The sequence below is a fragment of the Syngnathus floridae genome, chromosome 10, assembly GCF_059516105.1.
Source record: "Syngnathus floridae isolate MCC-2025c chromosome 10, RoL_Sflo_1.0, whole genome shotgun sequence".
NCBI classification, from domain to species: Eukaryota; Metazoa; Chordata; class Actinopteri; order Syngnathiformes; family Syngnathidae; genus Syngnathus; species Syngnathus floridae.
The window spans coordinates 12,291,334-12,310,000 of NC_142422.1; the positions used below are offsets into that span (position 1 = coordinate 12,291,334).

The window sequence follows — 18,667 nt, forward strand, 5'->3', positions numbered from 1 at the left end:
TATTTCATCCAGTCTTGTTAGGAGCGTGTATGCGTCCGTATCTGTTTTAATCTCGAATGTTCCGTGTAATGTGCGAAGCAACTCATCCTCCTTGACAACAGGTAGGATGGACCAATCAGGGCGTCCCACACAGAAACATTCGACTGTGTTTTTTTTCCACTTGCAAAACTTTGGAGAACTATCTACCACCATCTTACTTCTCACTTTCTACTCCAGTTAATTGGCCGAGATGTTTTACAACCCTGTTATTTTAAGACGAGGAACTGGAAGTTTTGCGACGATATGGTGAGTAAAACATGCAATTTTCGTCCTATAATGAAATGATCTACTAGCTTGCTAATTAAATAACGATAATTGCTGTTTTTTATAACTACGATTACACGTGTATTTGTCGGAAAAACATTTTTTCAGGCATGTATTTCACCTGGCATAAGATTTAAATATAGTTATATACCTGTAATTAGAAGGTCCAGTGATTTGCGTATTGCGCGCACGTGTCTACTTCATTCAAGTAATGCAAATTTTGGATGGAAATTGATTTTTAATATGCCTCTTAATCTTTTTGTTTTTGGGAGGGGTAGGGTCACGATCCATTTCATTTATCGTGGATGCAAGAAGTGAAGCACGATGGAAAGATTAAAACACGGCACTAATACGTGCAATTCGAAAATTAAATAATCTGCATATCCAGCGCTCGTGTTTAGTTTAGTCAAAGCGCGTATGAAGGAAATTATTTTTTTCTAAAATGCAACTTCAACTATTTTGAGGGCATTAGATAGATTTCCTTGAATGCGCATGCTAATCTGTGAGGCACGATTAAAATACGGTTATATACGTATAATAACAAAATTGTTGATCCCGTATGTAGCGTACGTGGCTATTTTTTTCAAATAGTGCATATATGTTTGCCTTTCTTCCCCCAAAAATGCGAAGGATTTTTTTCGGTTTTGTTTTTATAACTTTCTTTCCGGGCGAAAACGGAACATTTGGTATGCTGAGGTTAAGGTGAACCCCAAGCACTCTTGTATTAGTTTCAGATGGTATAGGTGCACCTTATGTAGGGTGACCAGATTTGGGTTTCTAAAAAAAGAGGGCACATATTTATGGGAGGGGGCGCGGTCATTTGGGTGTCGTTATGACACAAACATGGTGTCTGTATAGCAATTGCAGTTATTGGCCCGAATAACACAAAACAACATACATACAATAACAAAAACATATTTACACTTACAAAAACATGTGTCCACTGACATTTTTGAGTTTTATAGTGGTACACTAAGTAAAAAAACATAAAAGAAATATGGCCATCGGTGCATTTGAAGAAGAAGAAAGGTCTCCTCTTCAGTCCTCTTCTTGCAGGTTGCGTTGGCACCTTTATTTGCCACAGACACGTATGTGCCTGTCTTGCATGTCAAGCACTCAGCTTAATAAGGATTATGACCCTGGCGAAAGCACGGACATTTTTTTATTCAACTCCTCCGTGAACGTGCATTTTGGTTTCGGCATTTCTTGTAAACACTCGGTGTAGACTAGCCAGCCCACCCTCCTTCGTAGTAAAGTGACTAGATTTGAGGAGAAGGGCCGTGACTTATTTGCGAACAATACAGAAAAACCTAGAAGTGAGTGAAATGGAACGGAGTGGCAATTCTATTGTGTGTATGTATTAAGTTTGAGGCAGTCCAACAAAATCCCGGACAATTTTTGAAATTCCCCCTGGACGTTTTATTGGACATGAATGGGAAAACCAGGACGTCTGGTCACCCTACCTTATGCACTTAGTGAATTTATTTATTCATTTATTTTCTGTACATAGGCTTGCTGCGACAAGGGGCACTGCCATTTCTCGCAGAGAGTTCCTGAAAGTCAACGTTGCTAGCACCTGGTAGTGTCATTTTCTTCTCTTTGTTCTCATCTTACTTGAACCTGCCTGTCATATTCAAGACTTATCATCCTGACTGTTCCTTCCCACTAATATACACTTGATGACTTGGTAGCAACGACATCATGAGCTACATCCTGGCGCAAGTCCGGCCTCCTCAGCCCGACCTGCCACGGCCTCGCTTCTCCCTCTACTTGTCCGCCCAGCTGAAACATGGTGTCGTGGTGGTCTACCACCACCAGTGTGCCATTTTGCTGAGTGAGGAGCGCTCACGTCACACACACACCACGCTGCTGTTAACTCCTTCGGTGGCAGCCATTTGGAGAAAAGACAAAGCCCACCAGGCATTTTGTTGAACAGAATATTGTTTTCGATGATTCTATCCAAAACAGACATACTGCTTTTTTCACCAAGAAAAGCAAGTTTTATAGTAATCAGAAACTGGAGTCATTGCTGTTTTTTTGTGAAATGAAACATATAAGTAAGATGTATGCTGTCCTCCTCAGAGGACCTCCAGTCCATTGTTGACCAGCTGTTGAAGTATAGCCGGTCCAAGACGCTGGACCTGGGGGGACCGGGCAGGTGAGGCCAAACGTCAGACTTCTCGTTCTCACGCCACATTGCACAAGTGAGCGCCGCTTCCCGTTTCCTCGCAGACAAATGATGCTCTCCACGGATGCCCTGTCTCAGCTGAACGAGATTGACGGGCCTTTGGACCCGTTCTTTGGAGAGATGGCCGAGTTCCTGCCGAGTTCCAGCGCTCTGATGCAGGTACTGACAACAAAGACGAAATAAGTCATGAACTTCACGTCTGCTACTACAAAGATATGGGGGAGGTTTCAAGTCCAAGAACACAAAGCTCATCTTGTGTATACACAGTTGTTGCAAGCATGTTGTGTTTGCGTGTCAGGAGGAGCAATCTCCTGAGCGACGAGCCTCCTCCACAGAGCATGAAACGACCCCAGCCGGCTTCGCTTCATCTGAGAGCAGTAAGCACAATTTGGCCTTCATTTTCTCGAGCGCTTAGCGTGCAAAGGAAGCTGGAGCCTTTCAAAAATGGACTAAAGCCTTCTTTGCTTTGATCCCCTTCCAGGACACACCGCGTCCCCACAAGACATCACCATCGCAGAGCCGCAACTTGCCGGCGCCCCTCTGCCCGAGGTACACAAATTGCAAAACTGAATGAGCTGTACTTTGGCTTTCACAACTTGTGTAATAGTGGGCGGATGTTGAAGTTTGCTGCTGCCCCCTAGTGGTGGATTGATTGAAGCTGGCTTGTGAGTTAATTTTTTGCTGGCAGTACAAAGCAGACAAAAAACACGCAAAAAAAGCTTCCAAGTGAAGCCAAGGTAGCAGCATGTTTGTTCTCTTTTTTTTTTATTTGTTTTTTCAACCCTCCGCGAGTCGTCACCTTATCGTGGTGGAGGGGTTTGCGTGCCCCTATGATCCTAGGAGCCATGTTGTCGGGGGCTTCATGCCCCTGGTAGGGTCACCCATGGCAAACGGGTCCTAGGTGAGGGGTCAGACAAAGCACGGCTCACCCAAGCCCCTTATGATGAAAACCATAAATGGACTTTGTTTTCCCTCGCCCGGACGCGGGTCACCGGGGCCCCCCTCTGGAGCCAGGCCTGGAGGCGGGGCTCGAAGGCGAGCGTCTGGTGGCCGGGTCTTCGCCCATGGGGCCCGGCCGGGCATAGCCCGAAATGGAAACGTGGGTCCCCCTTCCCATGGGCTCACCACCTGTGGGAGGGGCCGAAGGGGTCGGGTGCAATGTGAGCTGGGCGGCAGCCAAAGGCAGGGACCTTGGCGGTCTGATCCCCGGCTGCAGAAGCTGGCTCTTGGGACATGGAATGTCACCTCTCTGGCTGGAAAGGAGCCCGAGCTGGTGTGCGAGGCAGAAAGATTCCGACTAGATATAGTCGGACTAGCCTCCACACACAGTTTGGGTTCCGGTACAAGCCCTCTCGAGAGGGGCTGGACTCTCTTCCACTCTGGAGTTGCCCACGGTGAGAGGCGTCGAGCAGGTGTGGGTATACTTATTGCCCCCCGGCTGGGCGCCTGCACATTGGGGTTCACCCCGGTGAACGAGAGGGTAGCCTCCCTCCGCCTTCGGGTGGGGGGACGGGTCCTGACTGTTGTTTGTGTCTATGCACCAAACAGCAGCTCAGAGTACCCACCCTTCTTGGGGTCCCTGGAGGAAGTGCTGGAGAGCGCTCCTTCTGGGGACTCCATCGTTCTACTGGGTGACTTCAATGCTCACGTGGGCAATGACAGTGAGACCTGGAAGGGCGTGATTGGGAGGAACGGCCCCCCTGATCTGAACCCGAGCGGTGTTCTATTGTTGGACTTCTGTGCTCGACACGGATTTTCAATAATGAACACCATGTTCAAACATAAGGGTGTCCATGTGTGCACTTGGCACCAGGACACCCTAGGCCGCAGTTCGATGATCGACTTTGTAGTCGTGTCATCGGATTTGCGGCCGCATGTTTTGGACACTCGGGTGAAGAGAGGGGCGGAGCTGTCAACTGATCACCACCTGGTGGTGGGTTGGCTCCGATGGTGGGGGAAGATGCCGGTCCGACCTGGCAGACCCAAACGCTCTGTGAGGGTCTGCTGGGAACGTCTGGCAGAATCTCCTGTCAGGAAGAGCTTCAACTCCCACCTCCGGCAGAGCTTTTCCCACGTCCCGGGGGAGGCGGGGGACATTGAGTCTGAGTGGACCATGTTCCGCGCCTCCATTGTTGAGGCGGCCGACCGGAGCTGTGGCCGTAAGGTCGTTGGTGCCTGTCGTGGCGGCAATCCCCGAACCCGCTGGTGGACACCGGCGGTAAGGGATGCCGTCAAGCTGAAGAAGGAGTCCTATCGGGCCGTTTTGGCCTGCGGGACTCCGGAGGCAGCTGACAGGTACCGGATGGCCAAGCGGAACGCGGCTTCGGCGGTTGCTGAGGCAAAAACCCGGGCGTGGGAGGAGTTCGGTGAGGCCATGGAGAATGACTTTCGGACGGCTTCGAGGAAATTCTGGTCCACCATCCGGCGTCTCAGGAGGGGGAAGCAGTGCAACGTCAACACTGTTTACAGTGGGGATGGCGTGCTGCTGACCTCGACTCGGGACGTCGTGAGTCGGTGGGGAGAATACTTCGAAGACCTCCTCAATTCCACCTACACGCCTTCCATTGAGGAAGCAGGGCCTGGAGACTCTGAGGCGGATTCTCCAATCTCTGGGGCCGAAGTCACTGAGGTAGTCAAAAAACTCCTCGGTGGCAAGGCCCCGGGGGTGGATGAGATCCGCCCGGAGTTCTTAAAGGCTCTGGATGTTGTGGGGCTGTCATGGCTGACACGCCTCTACAACGTTGCGTGGACATCGGGGACAGTGCCTCTGGATTGGCAGACTGGGGTGGTGGTTCCCCTCTTTAAGAAGGGGGACCGGAGGGTGTGTTCCAATTACAGGGGAATCACACTCCTCAGCCTCCCTGGTAAGGTCTATTCAGGGGTGCTGGAGAGGAGGGTCCGTCGGGAGGTCGAACCTCGGATTCAGGAGGAGCAGTGTGGCTTTCGTCCTGGCCGTGGAACAGTGGACCAGCTCTACACCCTCGGCAGGATCCTCGAGGGTGCATGGGAGTTCGCCCAACCAGTCCACATGTGTTTTGTGGACTTGGAGAAGGCGTTCGACCGTGTCCCTCGGGAGGTTCTGTGGAGGGTGCTTCGGGAGTACGGGGTGCCGAGCCAACTGATAAGGGCGGTTCGGTCCCTGTACCACCGATGCCAGAGTCTGGTCCGCATTTCCGGCAGTAAGACGGATTCGTTCCCAGTGAGGGTTGGACTCCGCCAAGGCTGCCCTTTGTCACCGATTCTGTTCATAATTTTTATGGACAGAATTTCTAGGCGCAGCCGAGGCGTTGAGGGGGTCCGGTTTGGGGACCTCAGCATCGCGTCTCTGCTTTTTGCAGATGACGTGGTGCTGTTGGCTTCTTCAGGCCGTGATCTCCAGCTCTCGCTGGAACGATTCGCAGCCGAGTGTGAAGCGGTCGGGATGAGGGTCAGCACCTCCAAATCCGAGTCCATGGTCCTCGATCGGAAAAGGGTGGAATGCCCTCTCCGGATCGGGGATGAGATCCTGCCCCAAGTGGAGGAGTTCAAGTATCTTGGAGTCTTGTTCACGAGTGAGGGGAGGATGGAGCGTGAGATCGACAGGCGGATCGGTGCAGCGTCGGCAGTAATGCGGACCCTGTACCGGTCCGTTGTGGTGAAGAGAGAGCTGAGCCAAAAGGCAAAGCTCTCAATTTACCGGTCGATTTACGCTCCTACCCTCACCTATGGTCACGAGCTATGGGTCGTGACCGAAAGAACGAGATCTCGGATACAAGCGGCCGAAATGAGTTTTCTCCGCAGGATGTCCGGGCTCTCCCTTAGAGATAGGGTGAGAAGCTCGGTCATCCGGGAGAGACTCGGAGTAGAGTCGCTACTCCTCCACGTTGAGAGGAGCCAGATGAGGTGGCTCGGGCATCTTATCAGGATGCCTCCTGGACGCCTCCCTGGGGAGGTGTTCCGGGCATGTCCCACCGGTAGGAGACCCCGGGGACGACCCAGGACGCGCTGGAGAGACTATGTCTCTCAGCTGGCCTGGGAACGCCTTGGGATCCCCCGGGATGAGCTGGATGAAGTGGCTGGGGAGAGGGAAGTCTGGGAGTCCCTCCTAAAGCTGCTGCCCCCGCGACCCGACCCCGGATAAGCGGAAGAAGATGGATGGATGGATGGATGTTTTTTCAACCGTCCTGCAGAATGGACACATTTATAGATACTCCAGCAATGTTTCTGTGCTGCAGAATGACTGAATCACTGAATCCAAGCACTGTTGTGTGATTGTTTTTGTGTGCTTGCTGTCCATCGGCAGTTCTTTGGCGAAGAGCTGGAATCCACTACTACGGATGCACTTGACTTTCTGATGGGCCAGAATGACAACTTCCTCGACGGTGCGCCGCTCGCCACGCCACCCAAGCAGAACCTGCTGAACCCATTCACTTCTCAACGACACGTCTTCATTCAGATCTGTTGAGGGCACCGGAGGAGGAAGCAAAGGTGTCACCAGGCAAAGAAGTGGAGGTTGTGCGAGAGACGGAGCCGGAGCTCGAGAGAGAGGCCACAGCCAGCACTCTCAAGTAAATCCAAACCACACACACATTTTACATTTTGACGCACCCTCTTTTCTGCATTACTAAACATTTTTAAAATCATACAACTATGAGGGAGTGGCATATGCGGTGATGAAGGCCCACTTTGTGCCGCCGAATGACTGGAGCCACTTTGATTAGCCGGGAGTCAGTAGGCTGTGACCACTCCCGCAGCTGCGCAGCACTCCCTCTCGCAGATCCGCCGGCACAGAGATGCACCATGCGCACGCCACATTTACGGCCGGCGCTAACAAAAATGGAGCCCTCACTGTGACCGTCCTTGTTTAGTGTGGATCCCGCGAGTGTGTCCAGCCGGGACCGCACCTTGCCTACCCAGGATGAACCTCGCCCCCTCGCTGATCAACAGACCCCCGTCGGCGTCTCACCACCATCCTTGTCGCTTCCGACAGCTATGGCGCAGATCCCGGACTCAGAGGTACAAACCGGAGGAGGCTCACTGCTCTGAATTCAAGGGCCATAACTGAATATCACTTTTGTTCATGGCATGCTGGACACACATTGGACTTAGGGACCTGACACTCACAAGTAGCTAAGTCTAAAAGACACGTTTCCTTCCTTCAAGAACTCATTCTCAAAGTAGAAGCAGTAGTATGTAAAAAGAAAATGTGTGTTACAGTAGCTTTTTTAAATTACTTGCTGTAAATATTTCAAGCTCAGTTAGTATTTAAGAAGCGATTTCTGTTGTGTAGCATTCAAATGAAAGCAGACGGCATTCCAGATTAGCGCCGTCATGAAACCACACCAACGCAGATCAGAGGTCAGGTGATAGAAAGAAAGCAATGACATCATGACATCGCTCAAAGCGCATCCCAGGCGTCCTAATTGATCGCTTTGATGTCTTTACCGCGGAACAACCATCGTAGCAGGTGCTGTAGCTTTGGGCTCCTTGTTGCAGCTCTCATTTGATGGCCCTTCCGAGCACCAAGCAAAAAGTGAGATGTGCACCTTATTGGACGGAGGTGAGACACGCCTCACTTGACTCCCCGAAAGTGAAGAATGACCTCCCGGTATCGTGTTAGCACTCGGGTTGCAGTAAACCCCAATTCCTCTCACATATGTCGAATGACGGATGTGGGTTCAAATGATCCGTTGGAGCGTCTCCAATGTTCTCATGTTGTGACCTCCTAGGATGTGCCCCGCCCAGAGGAGACGGCGCCGAAGAGGAAGAGGGGGAGGCAGCTGATCTTCTTGGACCCGCACACACAGCTCTCCAGAGATGAGATGGAGGCGCAGATCCAGAACCCCCTCGTGGAGACCAGGGTGCGGCCGTTTCTGCCGCCAGAGTCGTGGAGGCTGAAAAGTGCTGAGGAGCTGCTCAGCGAGCCCTGCGGCGGTCAGTGCCACAAACGGAAGCAAAATGGCCGCGCCCCTCAGATGGATAAACGCGGGCCCATTTGTAGTCTGCAGAAACAATGCTAATCAGAATGTTTGACTTGACATTCCTTTAACGTAGAGGCAAGGCCGCAAAAGTTAACAATACCTCCTCTCCACAACAGCATTCTGTGCTCGCCTTTATCCTCAGCCGATACACCTGCTGCTCTTTGAAAGCTCACCTCTGTAACCTTTACAAAAATAAACCACCAAGCTACCCCCTCCTCTCTCCTTCCTGCAGTCTTGCCTGAAGAGTTGATGTTGCTATGGAAACAGGCAACCACCATCACGCCCATGGTGGAAACTGAGGTTTGGCCCCAAGACAGAGCCACGGAGTCCAGCGGGTCCAAGAAAGACCTTGGGATTGGCTCTGACAGCAGCGCTCGCGAGGTTGGCAAGGGAAAGAAGGGCAGGAGGGCCGCCTGCTTTAGACAGCCAGTGGGATGAGTTGAATGACCGTCGCGTCTCGTGTGTGACGGCAGGTGCAGAAAGACGGAGCTGAACAGGAGGAGGCGCACGAGGGCTCAGGTACGCGCAGGTCTCGTCTCCTGGAGGGCTGGCTGTACCACGGCCGCTGAAAAGCACATTGAACAAAATGGCCTCCCAATAATAACCTGTTGTTTCAAATGGCGAGAAAACAAGCCTCTATTCACATGAATGAAAATCATCCCGTGATTGTGTGCAAAACGTCTGCAGCTGTACTTGACGGTCGTCATGGACGAATCCCAATATGGACATTTTGTCCCTTTGTTGTGCGTGTCAGGTCCTGGTTCATTTCCACTGGAAGCGGCGGACCAACAAGAGACCTCCCAGAATGTCTCGCCCATTTACCCACTGGAGCAAGAAAGGTAATTTTCACACACATCCCTGCCTGCAGTGATGCTAGCTAAGGGCCACTCCCCTTTTCGAAGTATGAGCAGGACCAGATCTAGCACTTCACTGGGGGGGATCACCGAAATGCCCGAAGACATGTCTCTTTGGTAAGCATCGTCATCCGTTTTTCAGCCGCGCTCCTGACAAATGAGTTCCCACGGGAGTGCCTAAGTGAGCATGCGTGTGTTTGTGCGTCTCTCCAGGCCGTTGCTGGAGGAGCAGGAGGAGAAAACTTTGCTTTTCACTTCTCTTTTACCACCGGAACCCGACCGCAGAACTGTTAGCGTAGTGTTCCAGAAGCTCATCGGTAAGACAATGAGGCAGTTCTCAGCTTTAATTGAGCCAAACGAGTTTGATCTCACGCCTGTTACTCGGGCTGGCTCATTTGCAATCATTTTCAAACAGCCTCTTTAACTGGAATGGTTCTGGTTGGATTTTTCGATTGAAGGGAGCGCTCATGTCAAGTTGTGCTGTTGTGTTGTAGTGACGTTGGCCACTGGCAGGTTAATCGCCGAGCAAGCCGAGCCGTGCGGGGACATCGTCATCCGCCCCGGTCCCAACTACGACACCGACCTACCTTTTTAGTCGAGTATCCCTTGTTCGGTCTGTTAAGCTGTTTTTACAAATGTTTGTGAGGTTGATATGATAAATTTAAACATTTTCCAGTTTCCTAACATTTTGGAAATGAAACACTTTTACCTATTCAAAGAAAGTTTGCTATTTTTACACAATGTAACTGTTGTACTGTTTTTTTGTACAAATTGTCCAGTTTCCTAAAATTTTGGAAACTAAACACTTTTACCTATTCAAAGAAAGTTTGCAATTTTTACAAAATTTAACTGTTGTACAGTTTTTAAATATGAACAGCGGCCGGCTATCCCCCAGAAAAAATGTCAGTTGTTTTAGAGGCCCAACAGTTTTTGATAAGTGATAATGTTGCATTTTGCGGTTGCGCAATAAAGTCCAACGGAATGTTGAGTGAGCGTGTGCCGTATATTGTAAGACATGTGCGCTATGCCTGGTAGGACAGCTGTGGCAAAACACAGAGAAGTTAAGGAGGTGCGAGGAGGACACTCGCGCGAGTCAAGTGAAACCGGAGCTCTGCCCCCTCCGACCACGTCTTGATTCTTCGGCCAGTGCGAGGGGGCTCAAGTTTATTCTTAGTCTCAGCTCCGTCCTGTCTGCGGCTCTCACTTTTCGCCCTCGGCCTTGCCTTCTTTGCTTTCTGGTGTTGCTCTTTTTCTTCCACGCTCTTGCCCCCAACCTTTCACTTCAGATTTGCTCTGACGACACCGCGGGCCATTTTGGGTTTTGGCCTCGACTCGCGGCGGTCGGCTTTTCTTCCTCCATCCTTTTGTCGGAGGTTCTGCCGCTGCGCGATGGGCAAGACGGAGTTGCGCTCCGTGTGCAAAAGCTTCCTGGACTGTCTGTGCCTCTGCTTGTCGGTGAGTATCTCGTCGTTGCCTTGACTTCAAACTGTGTCCACACGAGTTGATTCAGCTTAGGCGCCGACGTGGTCGTAGTATGACGGGCTCGCGCACACGCGCCAAGGCTCCTCATATTAATAACAATCGCAGAATGTGGATGGATGGAAATAGAGCCCCGACACCTCCAAAGAGGTCAGATGTCACAGCTCATTAATTAACCTTTGTAAACAAGCTGGCTGACGTTTGTTGCACACATTTTAAAGTGCATCCATATGCTTATCTCCTCAATCTGATCCTCCAGCGAGGAAGTGGCGAAGCGGCAGCCGACAACACCCGAGACACCGAGAACGGCCACCTGGTCTACAAAAACGGAGACGTCCTGGACGAGCGATGTAGGTAACGGTCTGACGTTGCCTCCCGACAAGCGTGCCGTGCTGTAATTTGAGTCCCCTCGCAGATGAGATCCTGGACACGCTGGGCGAAGGGACATTTGGCAAGGTGGTACAATGTTTGGACCACAGCAGGTATGAGTAGTATCGTGGAAATCACGAAAGCTGAGCTGGAATTCACCAAATGTTTCTCTTGCACATGCACAAGCGGGCGTCCGATTGCTCTGAAGATTATTAAGAACATTGACAAGTACAGAGAAGCGGCCAAACTGGAGATAAACGTGCTGGAGAAAATTAGCCGCAAAGATCAGCACAAATTATAGTGAGTCACATTTTCTACTTTTGTCTCTATTTGTTTAGTTTCGTTTGAACATCCTGTCCCCCCTCCAACCAGTCACTGCGTGCAGATGCTGGACTGGTTCAACTTCTTTGGCCACATGTGCATCTCCTTTGAGCTCCTTTCTCTGAGTACCTTTGACTTCCAGAAAGGCAACAACTTCTTGCCTTACCCTATCCAACACATCCGACACATGGCTCAGCAGATCTGCCGCGCCGTCTGCTGTGAGTTCAAGCAGCGGAGCCGCTTTATTTTTATTCCTTACTTGCTGGCAGATAAACGCGTCAGTAAGAGGATTATGTAGCTGTGGAAAAAAAATCTGCAGAGAGAGAAAGAAGCGAAACTCTGAGGATGATATGAGATTATAAATGTTAGTGAGTTGAACTCAAGTTAAATAGAGTTGCGCTAACATCTTGGAAATGTAAAATTGTGGAAAACTCTTGAAGACAGTCAATAATTTAGCATCAGAGCATACATATGAGTGAAGGCTTTTCTATTTTTAGCCTGATTGATAATGAAACAATCGACCAAGAGGAGTTTCTCTCCAAAAAGTATTTTAAATCAAAAAAGGCATCAGCCAGAAGAGGGCGTTGGCATCCTCCTAGTGAAGTACCACCTAACCCCCCCCACCTTGCCTTTCCACTGCAGTTCTCCATGACAACAGGCTGACTCACACCGACCTGAAGCCAGAGAACATCCTCTTTGTCAACTCTGACTATTCTGTCATATACAACGCTGACAAGGTTCGACACAAAAGAACACACACAGAAATGCAAGTTGTCTATTTTTAACAAAGGGGGTGCATTTTTCATGATTGAATGCAACTCAAGACTCCACATGTATTCATAGAAATAAGTTTATCCTTGATTGCAAATACATGAGGGTGACAGCAAACATTTTCAACAGTAGCCACGAACGGTCATGAATATATAAAATATCCGTATTTCTTCTTGAAGCGGAATCATGATACTCACAGAGCCACAGTCACATGATTGTAATTTCCGCACTTGCTGCATGTGTACTTCTTGCAGAAGTGCAACGAGAAGCGAATCAACGACAGCACGGTGCGCTTGGTGGATTTTGGCAGTGCCACTTTTGACCTCGAGCACCACTCAAGCGTCATCTCCACGCGCCACTACCGAGCCCCCGAGGTCATCCTGGGTAAGGCCACGTGTTATTCTGCTAGTGGCTGGCCGCTGTCTTCTAACTTTGTCCTCTGCTCATTCCAGAGCTAGGCTGGAGTCACCCTTGCGACGTGTGGAGCATAGGCTGCATCCTGTTTGAGTACTACAAAGGATTCACGCTCTACCAGGTCTTTCAATTGCGTCTTTGCACAGCCGCAAATAGAGCGCGGATGAACTCGATGTGACGTCTGCTTCTGCAGACTCATGACAACAAGGAGCATCTTGCCATGATGGAGCGTATCCATGGGCCGATTCCTCAGAGAATGGTTCAAAGGAGCAGGTAACAAGCGACGCGTCCTCATGGCGGCCTCTGTTGTCATAAGAGTCTCTTTGTGCCATACTTGAGGTTTCGTAGCAAGGCCACTCCTGAATTGTCCATTCAACTAAAGCTCCTCTCTCCAGGAAGCAGATCTATTTCCACTCTGGCCGCCTCAACTGGAACGAGTGCACCAAGTCTGGACGCTACGTCAAAGCCAGGTGCAAGCCTTTGCGGGTGAGCTTCCCGCCAACGTTTCAAGCCCAAATCGAGGTTCGAGTCATAACTTGACTCCCTGCTTGGCTTTTTATTCCTTGCAGAAGCACCTGCTATCACAGAGCAGGGAACACCATCAATTTTTTGACCTTCTGGAGAGGATGCTGGAGTACGAGCCTTCCAAACGCATATCTCTCTCCTCTGCTTTGAGCCACCCTTTCTTTCTGCAACCCCAACAGTCAGCAAGGGCTCAGACGTCTCGAAATAGCTGCAACTTGGGCCCGTGATTTCAACCTGAATGCGTAAACAGCACCTTGAGAGCAGTCTGTTGATTGGTTAAGCAACAGCAGAAGTGGCACAGGACTGCCGCAATGTTGCGCTATGTATGTAGCGGACGCTTTTCCACTCTCCCGCGTGCGGCGGGGTCAAGAGCCAGGTCAGGGTTAAGAGAGCTGAGCCATGGCGTGGATAAAGGAACTGTAGCGCTTTTGAACGCTTGTAGCAGCAATTCTGCGTGACGGTTATTTGAGGGGCAGCGCCCCACCAGATCTTTCAGATGCTACTGTTTGTGTATTTAATACACTGTAGAACACTTAACGTCTCTCAATAAAGGTAGAATCTCCCTCGAGTTGGAGAAAACCTCCCTGTCTGTCTTGACTTGCTGGACCCTTTGAACCCAAAACCTGGACCACCGCTGACAATGAGACCATAGTGACCCTGGAGCCTGGATACACTCAAACGCTTGGAGCACGCTACCCCAAGAATTGTTAGAACCAGAACTGTTGGAACGAGAAGCTTCAGAACATGGAATGTCTTGGACAGTGAAACGACTCAAAACCGGGACCACTTGAATCCAGAACTAATGTGTCTAGGACACACTTGAGGATGAGATTCTCAAACTATAAGAAAAACTCATCAAAGTTATTTTAACAACCTTTGCTCGGTTAATGCTAACTAGCATAATGGAAAGCATTCACGTTTGGTAGCAATAGTGACTAGTCAAAAGCATACGGACATCCTTGACACTGCGAGAGTTGGCATCATTTTCTCCTAAGTGCTTGCAAGGCTCTCGATCAATACTTTGTTTTGAACCTGTTTTCCTCCTTAAGATTCAACTCTTCTTCTTTTTTTCAATTGACGTCTGCAAGCTTGTAGAAGTGGAGCATTTTGATGGAGTGCAGAGAGAGCTGTCAAGGCTGCCAGTGTGTGTTCTTGCCTCCAACCTCGCTCGATTTGCGAGCGTGCGTGGAAAGCTGCTCCGCTTATCTGCTTGTCATCTTGTCCCGGCAATTTTCTGATTTCAAGTGAGTACAGTGACGCCTTGAGATACAGGTTAAACTCTTGACTCAAAACACAAGTATTGCAAATTTACTTACTGGAAGGGATTGAATGCAAATGTTTTCGAGTTTTCTGAAGCGCCCCGTGACGCCACTTTCTTTTAATTTTATTTGCGCTTTTATCCATTATTTACCAATGCCCAAGAATTGCTGAGGTGATGCCATCTTGGTGGCAAAAACTGAAACTGTGTTGTAAGGGGAGGAGCTTCATTCATACAGTCTGTAGCTCTGTCTAATAGAATAAGAGTGCTTTGTTGCCCTCTTGTGGCATTGATAGGCAATTATCAACCCTTTATTGTTGTTTATGATTTCAAAATAATCTGCGAAAAATGTGTGACTATGAATATGCAGGATTTGCACGTGCTTGTAATGTGCACTTTGCTGTGTCATGCTCGCCTCACTCAGCACGTGTGCCATGTCGTGTGGCGTGTCAGCGCAAGCTAAGTCACCTTAAGGCGCTAACATCAGTTAGCCTTCTTATTCTTCAATCCTCATGCAGTGGCCTCCTCACATCATATGCTATATGTAGACTTTTATGCTTCACGTGTTGGACCCTGATTCATAGGCGAATCCTTTAAGTGGCTCCTTTTAGTGCACTCAGATGGAAAGCTGTGACTTTACACTCGCACGCATCAATCGTATGCAATGACCTCACTTTGCGGCCATCAAGGTCGAGCGGTGGGGTCCACGGGGCCGAGCCGATACTTCACAAAGCGGCCGGCCGGCATCGGCAGGCGTGACATCATCCCTCCGTGTCTCTTTTTAAGCCTTCCAACCGGGCACGTGAGTCACGGGGCGGCTTGACCTGTCGTGCCTAACAAGATCTCCCTCATTAAGAGCTAATCCTCGCAGGAGAGTGGCGTGCGGAACGAAAAGAAGAGGAAGGCTCGCCTCTTGCAAGAGAGAAAACACTAGGGAGGAAGCAAGAGAATCGTTGAAAAGAAATTCCGCTCCAAGCCTTTCTGCCAACGTGGACCGCTGACCTTCAACCACCGGTAAGACCGAGCTTGTTTGTCATTCGTCAACATTCTTCAATTCATCAGTTTTATTAGCCTCTTTGTACCCAAAGTCTGCATTAAGCACCCCTCCCCTCCCCCAATTGCATTTCTCATCTGCCTTACCTGGATAAGTAAATGTTCAAGAAATAATTATTTGCTCCATATTTCACAACCTGCACATTAGCGTCTGTGACTGGTGTCCTTGTCCTTGTCCAGGTCTCCAGCTGACTTATGATACTGTCTGAGAGCATGCGCTGATTCCCGAATGTGACTCGTCACGTCCGCACGGCATGACTGAAGGAGAGAAGCGGCACAGCAAAGCCCTCTGTCAGCACTTGTAAATAAGTAAGCAGTGCACCTTCCAGTGCTCATACAAAGCCCATGTTATGGCCAAGAAAATGCTCCACTTGGGTTCCCCTTCCAACAAAGCGCTTTGTTGTATTTGTAGATGATGGAGTCCGTGGCAAGAGTGAAGAAATCTCTGCGGGCGCCCATCAGGAGGCTCAGCGGCTGCATGAGTGCTGTGAGCAGCCGGAAATTGTGCACCAAAAGCAGGAAGCGCAGAGATCGAGGAGGAAGAGGCTGCGGCCGGTCGGGAAAGGCCCCTTCTCGGCCAGCCGCCGATGCCAAATATCCGTGGGTGGCCCGTGCCTACCAGGCTGACTTGGACAAAGAGAGGCAAGTGCAAATACAGCAATTGAGTTATCGTCATGGAAGTGAAACTTTGCTGACTGCAACAACTTTGTGGAAAGAGAAAAAAAAGGCCTCGACTCCTCTTTGATGTTGTGGACCTGCACGCCACTGGACGACGCAGACGTGGGTCCGCGTGCTAACAAGGCAGCTTGCTAGCTTGTGGCGTTGTCCATAAGTCAGTACCCGACTTAGTTTTGTGCCACATAGCTGAATTTTAAACACGGCAGCAGGTCATATTCTGCCCGCGGCTTACACTGACTGACGGGAAGGCTCTTGTCAAATTTTTGGAGCCTCACTTTATATACTTGACCTTTTTCTGAGGGTGGGGCAGCGGGCTCCACATTCATCTGATGCATTAACTATATAATACATTTTTATTTTCACTTGACGAAACGTAGTTGCATACTCAGTCCAAAGAGCTTTATGTTTATTGATGTTTCTTTGTTTGTTGACATGCAGAAAGCTGCGTGAGGCCACAAACGCTCACAAGAATGCCCAGAGAGCAGCCATGAGAGCTCACTTCCGGAGAAAATATCAACTGTCAGAGGTGCGTTTCTGTAGCACTCTCGAGACAGAGGCAAAAAAACCCCCAGCAACTTCAATTTCCACACATGCTGACATTTTGAATATTTAATCAAACATATAAATGACTTCATCTTAGACTTATTTTTACTTGTCAACTGTTTGTGTTGGCCTATTTCTTATTTTGGTATATATGCCCGTCACAAGCGTCAAAGTGGTGCACAGAGTTTTAAATGCAATTTTACGGATTAAGAAATCATCTCGCTTCTTATCATTCTAAAGGCTTAAAGTGGAAAATGGAAGAAATGGAGCGTAAACCTGCGTCAAGATCTGATGACATTTCATTACAGGATACGACTTAAAAAATATTCTTTTTGCATGGAGAATATCTAAATAATATTCAAATTATTGTAACTGTTGGCACAAAAAGAGAATCAAATTGGCAGTATTTTTTCTTTTCGTCCGGCAATATAGATGTCCGATTTTGAAGCTCCAAAGCGGCAGCTCATGAATATGTCATGAATGTATTTTTAAAAAGGATGCAGCGCTTGTATTGGACGTCCGTTTGTTTGATTTGTGAACGATAGCCATTAGACACAGTGAGATGCGAAAAAGATCCAATGTTGTTTGTTCGAGACCCCAATGTTTTTGTGTTCTGTGTCGATAAGGACTCCAAGGACGCTGGCCACCTGAAATGCGTTGGCGGCAAAGTGTCGCTCCCCCGCGAGCTGTCCAAGCTGGTGCGTCCCGACAGCAAGACCAAGGATGACGGCTTCAACCTGCTTGGCGCCTTCCAAGGCCTCCGCTTGGGGCCGCTGATGGGGGGCAAAGCCGCCACCGCCGCCCCACAGAGGGGAAGGTCTTGTCAAGTCATGTGATGGACGCACAAACTCTTGAGTGCAGTTGCACTCTCATGGTCAAGCGCAAGCACTGTTCTATTGGTCAATAATACGGTGGTGTCTTTATAGGGCAAGGAATTGTATTTGCTATTTGATTCAAATGGACGCTACGCATCTCCCTCAAAGGCACTAGAACTTTGTGATATCCCAGGCAATCAGTCAAAACAGGTAATCCCATTTGTATACAAATGTATATCTTGTACGTTATTCGTTTTAAACTGATTTGAGAATAAATAATGTCATCAATTTGTTTGATTTGTAAACGATCCAATTGTATTTAATATACTAGAATAAAATGACATGATTCAGCAGGTATTTCTTTTTTATGATTGAGGATATATCCCACTGCAAGTCTAGCGCAGTGCAATCTAATGGTGTTCATGGGTGGAGTTTTCTTTGGGTGCAGTGTTTTTCTTAGGCCTGAAAGCGAGTGCTACTTTATCTTTGCATGTAGATGCAGGAAAGTTGGTGTGGCCATCCTGTCTGCCTGCGTTTTCAAAATCCAAATCATCTTATGCCACCTACGTCACAATTTATACAGCTTTTGGCTGCTCTAAATTCTACTCAACCTTTGGTGAGGAATGCCGGGTCATGTAAGAAAAAATGCTCAGTGTGCCTGATTGGCTTTCGAAGCGCAAGCATTATTCCCAAACACGCTGAAATGAAATAACCTTTCAGTATTTGAAAAAAAAAAGTCCCTTTTTACGTAAAAATATTATTTTCAAATATTTCTACAAATCCACCTAAAAGGTTGAAATCATTCAAAGCATTTTCATTGATTTTTATTTTTTCCCCCCCACCTGGTAAATATTGAGCTATTTGAAGACATCCTGTGCCTCAGCAGGCTGGTTGTCATGGCGACCACATTGCTGAAAGCTCCTTGAAGGTGCTGCAGCTATTGTGGCACGCACAGTGATGTTTTTTCATCATGTGTGCAATATGTACAGTCACATCTGATTTTTTTTTAAATCCAAATGTATAACCTGGCCCAAATTCGCTCACATAATCCTAAATCAATCACAAAAGTTTGATCATCATGACAGCCTTTTGGGAGGGTTTACGCTTAATTCTTCCTTTTGGTGTTTAAATCTGGA

General features: G+C 48.8%; 4 protein-coding genes across 5 annotated transcripts in view; all 4 read left to right on the plus strand.

Moving 5' to 3' along the window:
- Positions 1-103: 103 nt before the first annotated feature.
- Positions 104-10,293, plus strand: LOC148392525 (meiotic recombination protein REC8 homolog). Its single transcript, XM_088387590.1, has 17 exons — positions 104-285; positions 1,814-1,882; positions 1,995-2,137; positions 2,386-2,461; positions 2,536-2,650; positions 2,790-2,868; positions 2,973-3,040; positions 6,774-6,852; positions 6,927-7,038; positions 7,339-7,486; positions 8,200-8,404; positions 8,684-8,832; positions 8,925-8,970; positions 9,206-9,290; positions 9,354-9,422; positions 9,519-9,622; positions 9,800-10,293. Exons 1-17 carry the CDS (start codon positions 230-232, stop codon positions 9,898-9,900), a joined length of 1,704 nt encoding a protein of 567 aa, XP_088243716.1. The 5' UTR covers positions 104-229; the 3' UTR covers positions 9,901-10,293.
- Positions 10,294-10,432: 139 nt separating this feature from the next.
- clk2b (CDC-like kinase 2b) lies at positions 10,433-13,752 on the plus strand. Of its 2 annotated transcripts, none has more exons than XM_088387591.1 (11): positions 10,433-10,760; positions 11,044-11,134; positions 11,200-11,266; positions 11,340-11,453; positions 11,526-11,692; positions 12,117-12,211; positions 12,500-12,629; positions 12,698-12,780; positions 12,853-12,932; positions 13,055-13,145; positions 13,229-13,752. In XM_088387591.1, the coding sequence occupies exons 1-11, from the start codon at positions 10,695-10,697 to the stop codon at positions 13,409-13,411; spliced, it is 1,167 nt and encodes a 388-aa protein (XP_088243717.1). In that variant the 5' UTR covers positions 10,433-10,694; the 3' UTR covers positions 13,412-13,752. The 2 variants fall into 2 exon arrangements, with proteins under 2 accessions (XP_088243717.1, XP_088243718.1); XM_088387592.1 differs by having other exon boundaries at positions 13,055-13,129.
- A 1,538-nt stretch (positions 13,753-15,290) lies between these two features.
- Positions 15,291-17,888, plus strand: LOC148392527 (complexin-3-like). The gene is made up of 5 exons (XM_088386522.1): positions 15,291-15,456; positions 15,676-15,804; positions 15,908-16,141; positions 16,616-16,699; positions 17,343-17,888. The coding sequence occupies exons 3-5, from the start codon at positions 15,908-15,910 to the stop codon at positions 17,550-17,552; spliced, it is 528 nt and encodes a 175-aa protein (XP_088242648.1). The 5' UTR covers positions 15,291-15,456; positions 15,676-15,804; the 3' UTR covers positions 17,553-17,888.
- The window catches only part of cyp11c1 (cytochrome P450, family 11, subfamily C, polypeptide 1), a 4,408-nt gene continuing 3,342 nt past the window's right edge, over positions 17,602-18,667 (plus strand). Inside the window, exon 1 of the mRNA XM_088386521.1 lies at positions 17,602-17,741. The gene's annotated coding sequence lies outside the window, so the exon portion shown is untranslated. The remainder of the gene's footprint in view (positions 17,742-18,667) is intronic.

Excerpts from the sequence above, each read along its gene's own strand:
- LOC148392527 (XM_088386522.1), top strand. The coding sequence starts at position 15,908 with ATGATGGAGTCCGTGGCAAGAGTGAAGAAATCTCTGCGGGCGCCCATC. Across the intron at positions 16,142-16,615 it reads ACTTGGACAAAGAGAGGCAA|CTGCGTGAGGCCACAAACGC; the intron begins GTGCAAATACAG and ends ACATGCAGAAAG. Across the intron at positions 16,700-17,342 it reads GAAAATATCAACTGTCAGAG|GACTCCAAGGACGCTGGCCA; the intron begins GTGCGTTTCTGT and ends TGTGTCGATAAG.
- LOC148392525 (XM_088387590.1), top strand. The coding sequence starts at position 230 with ATGTTTTACAACCCTGTTATTTTAAGACGAGGAACTGGAAGTTTTGCG. Across the intron at positions 3,041-6,773 it reads CCGGCGCCCCTCTGCCCGAG|TTCTTTGGCGAAGAGCTGGA; the intron begins GTACACAAATTG and ends GTCCATCGGCAG. Across the intron at positions 8,833-8,924 it reads CTGACAGCAGCGCTCGCGAG|GTGCAGAAAGACGGAGCTGA; the intron begins GTTGGCAAGGGA and ends GTGTGACGGCAG.
- clk2b (XM_088387591.1), top strand. The coding sequence starts at position 10,695 with ATGGGCAAGACGGAGTTGCGCTCCGTGTGCAAAAGCTTCCTGGACTGT. Across the intron at positions 11,267-11,339 it reads CAATGTTTGGACCACAGCAG|CGGGCGTCCGATTGCTCTGA; the intron begins GTATGAGTAGTA and ends CACATGCACAAG. Across the intron at positions 12,630-12,697 it reads AGCCCCCGAGGTCATCCTGG|AGCTAGGCTGGAGTCACCCT; the intron begins GTAAGGCCACGT and ends TGCTCATTCCAG.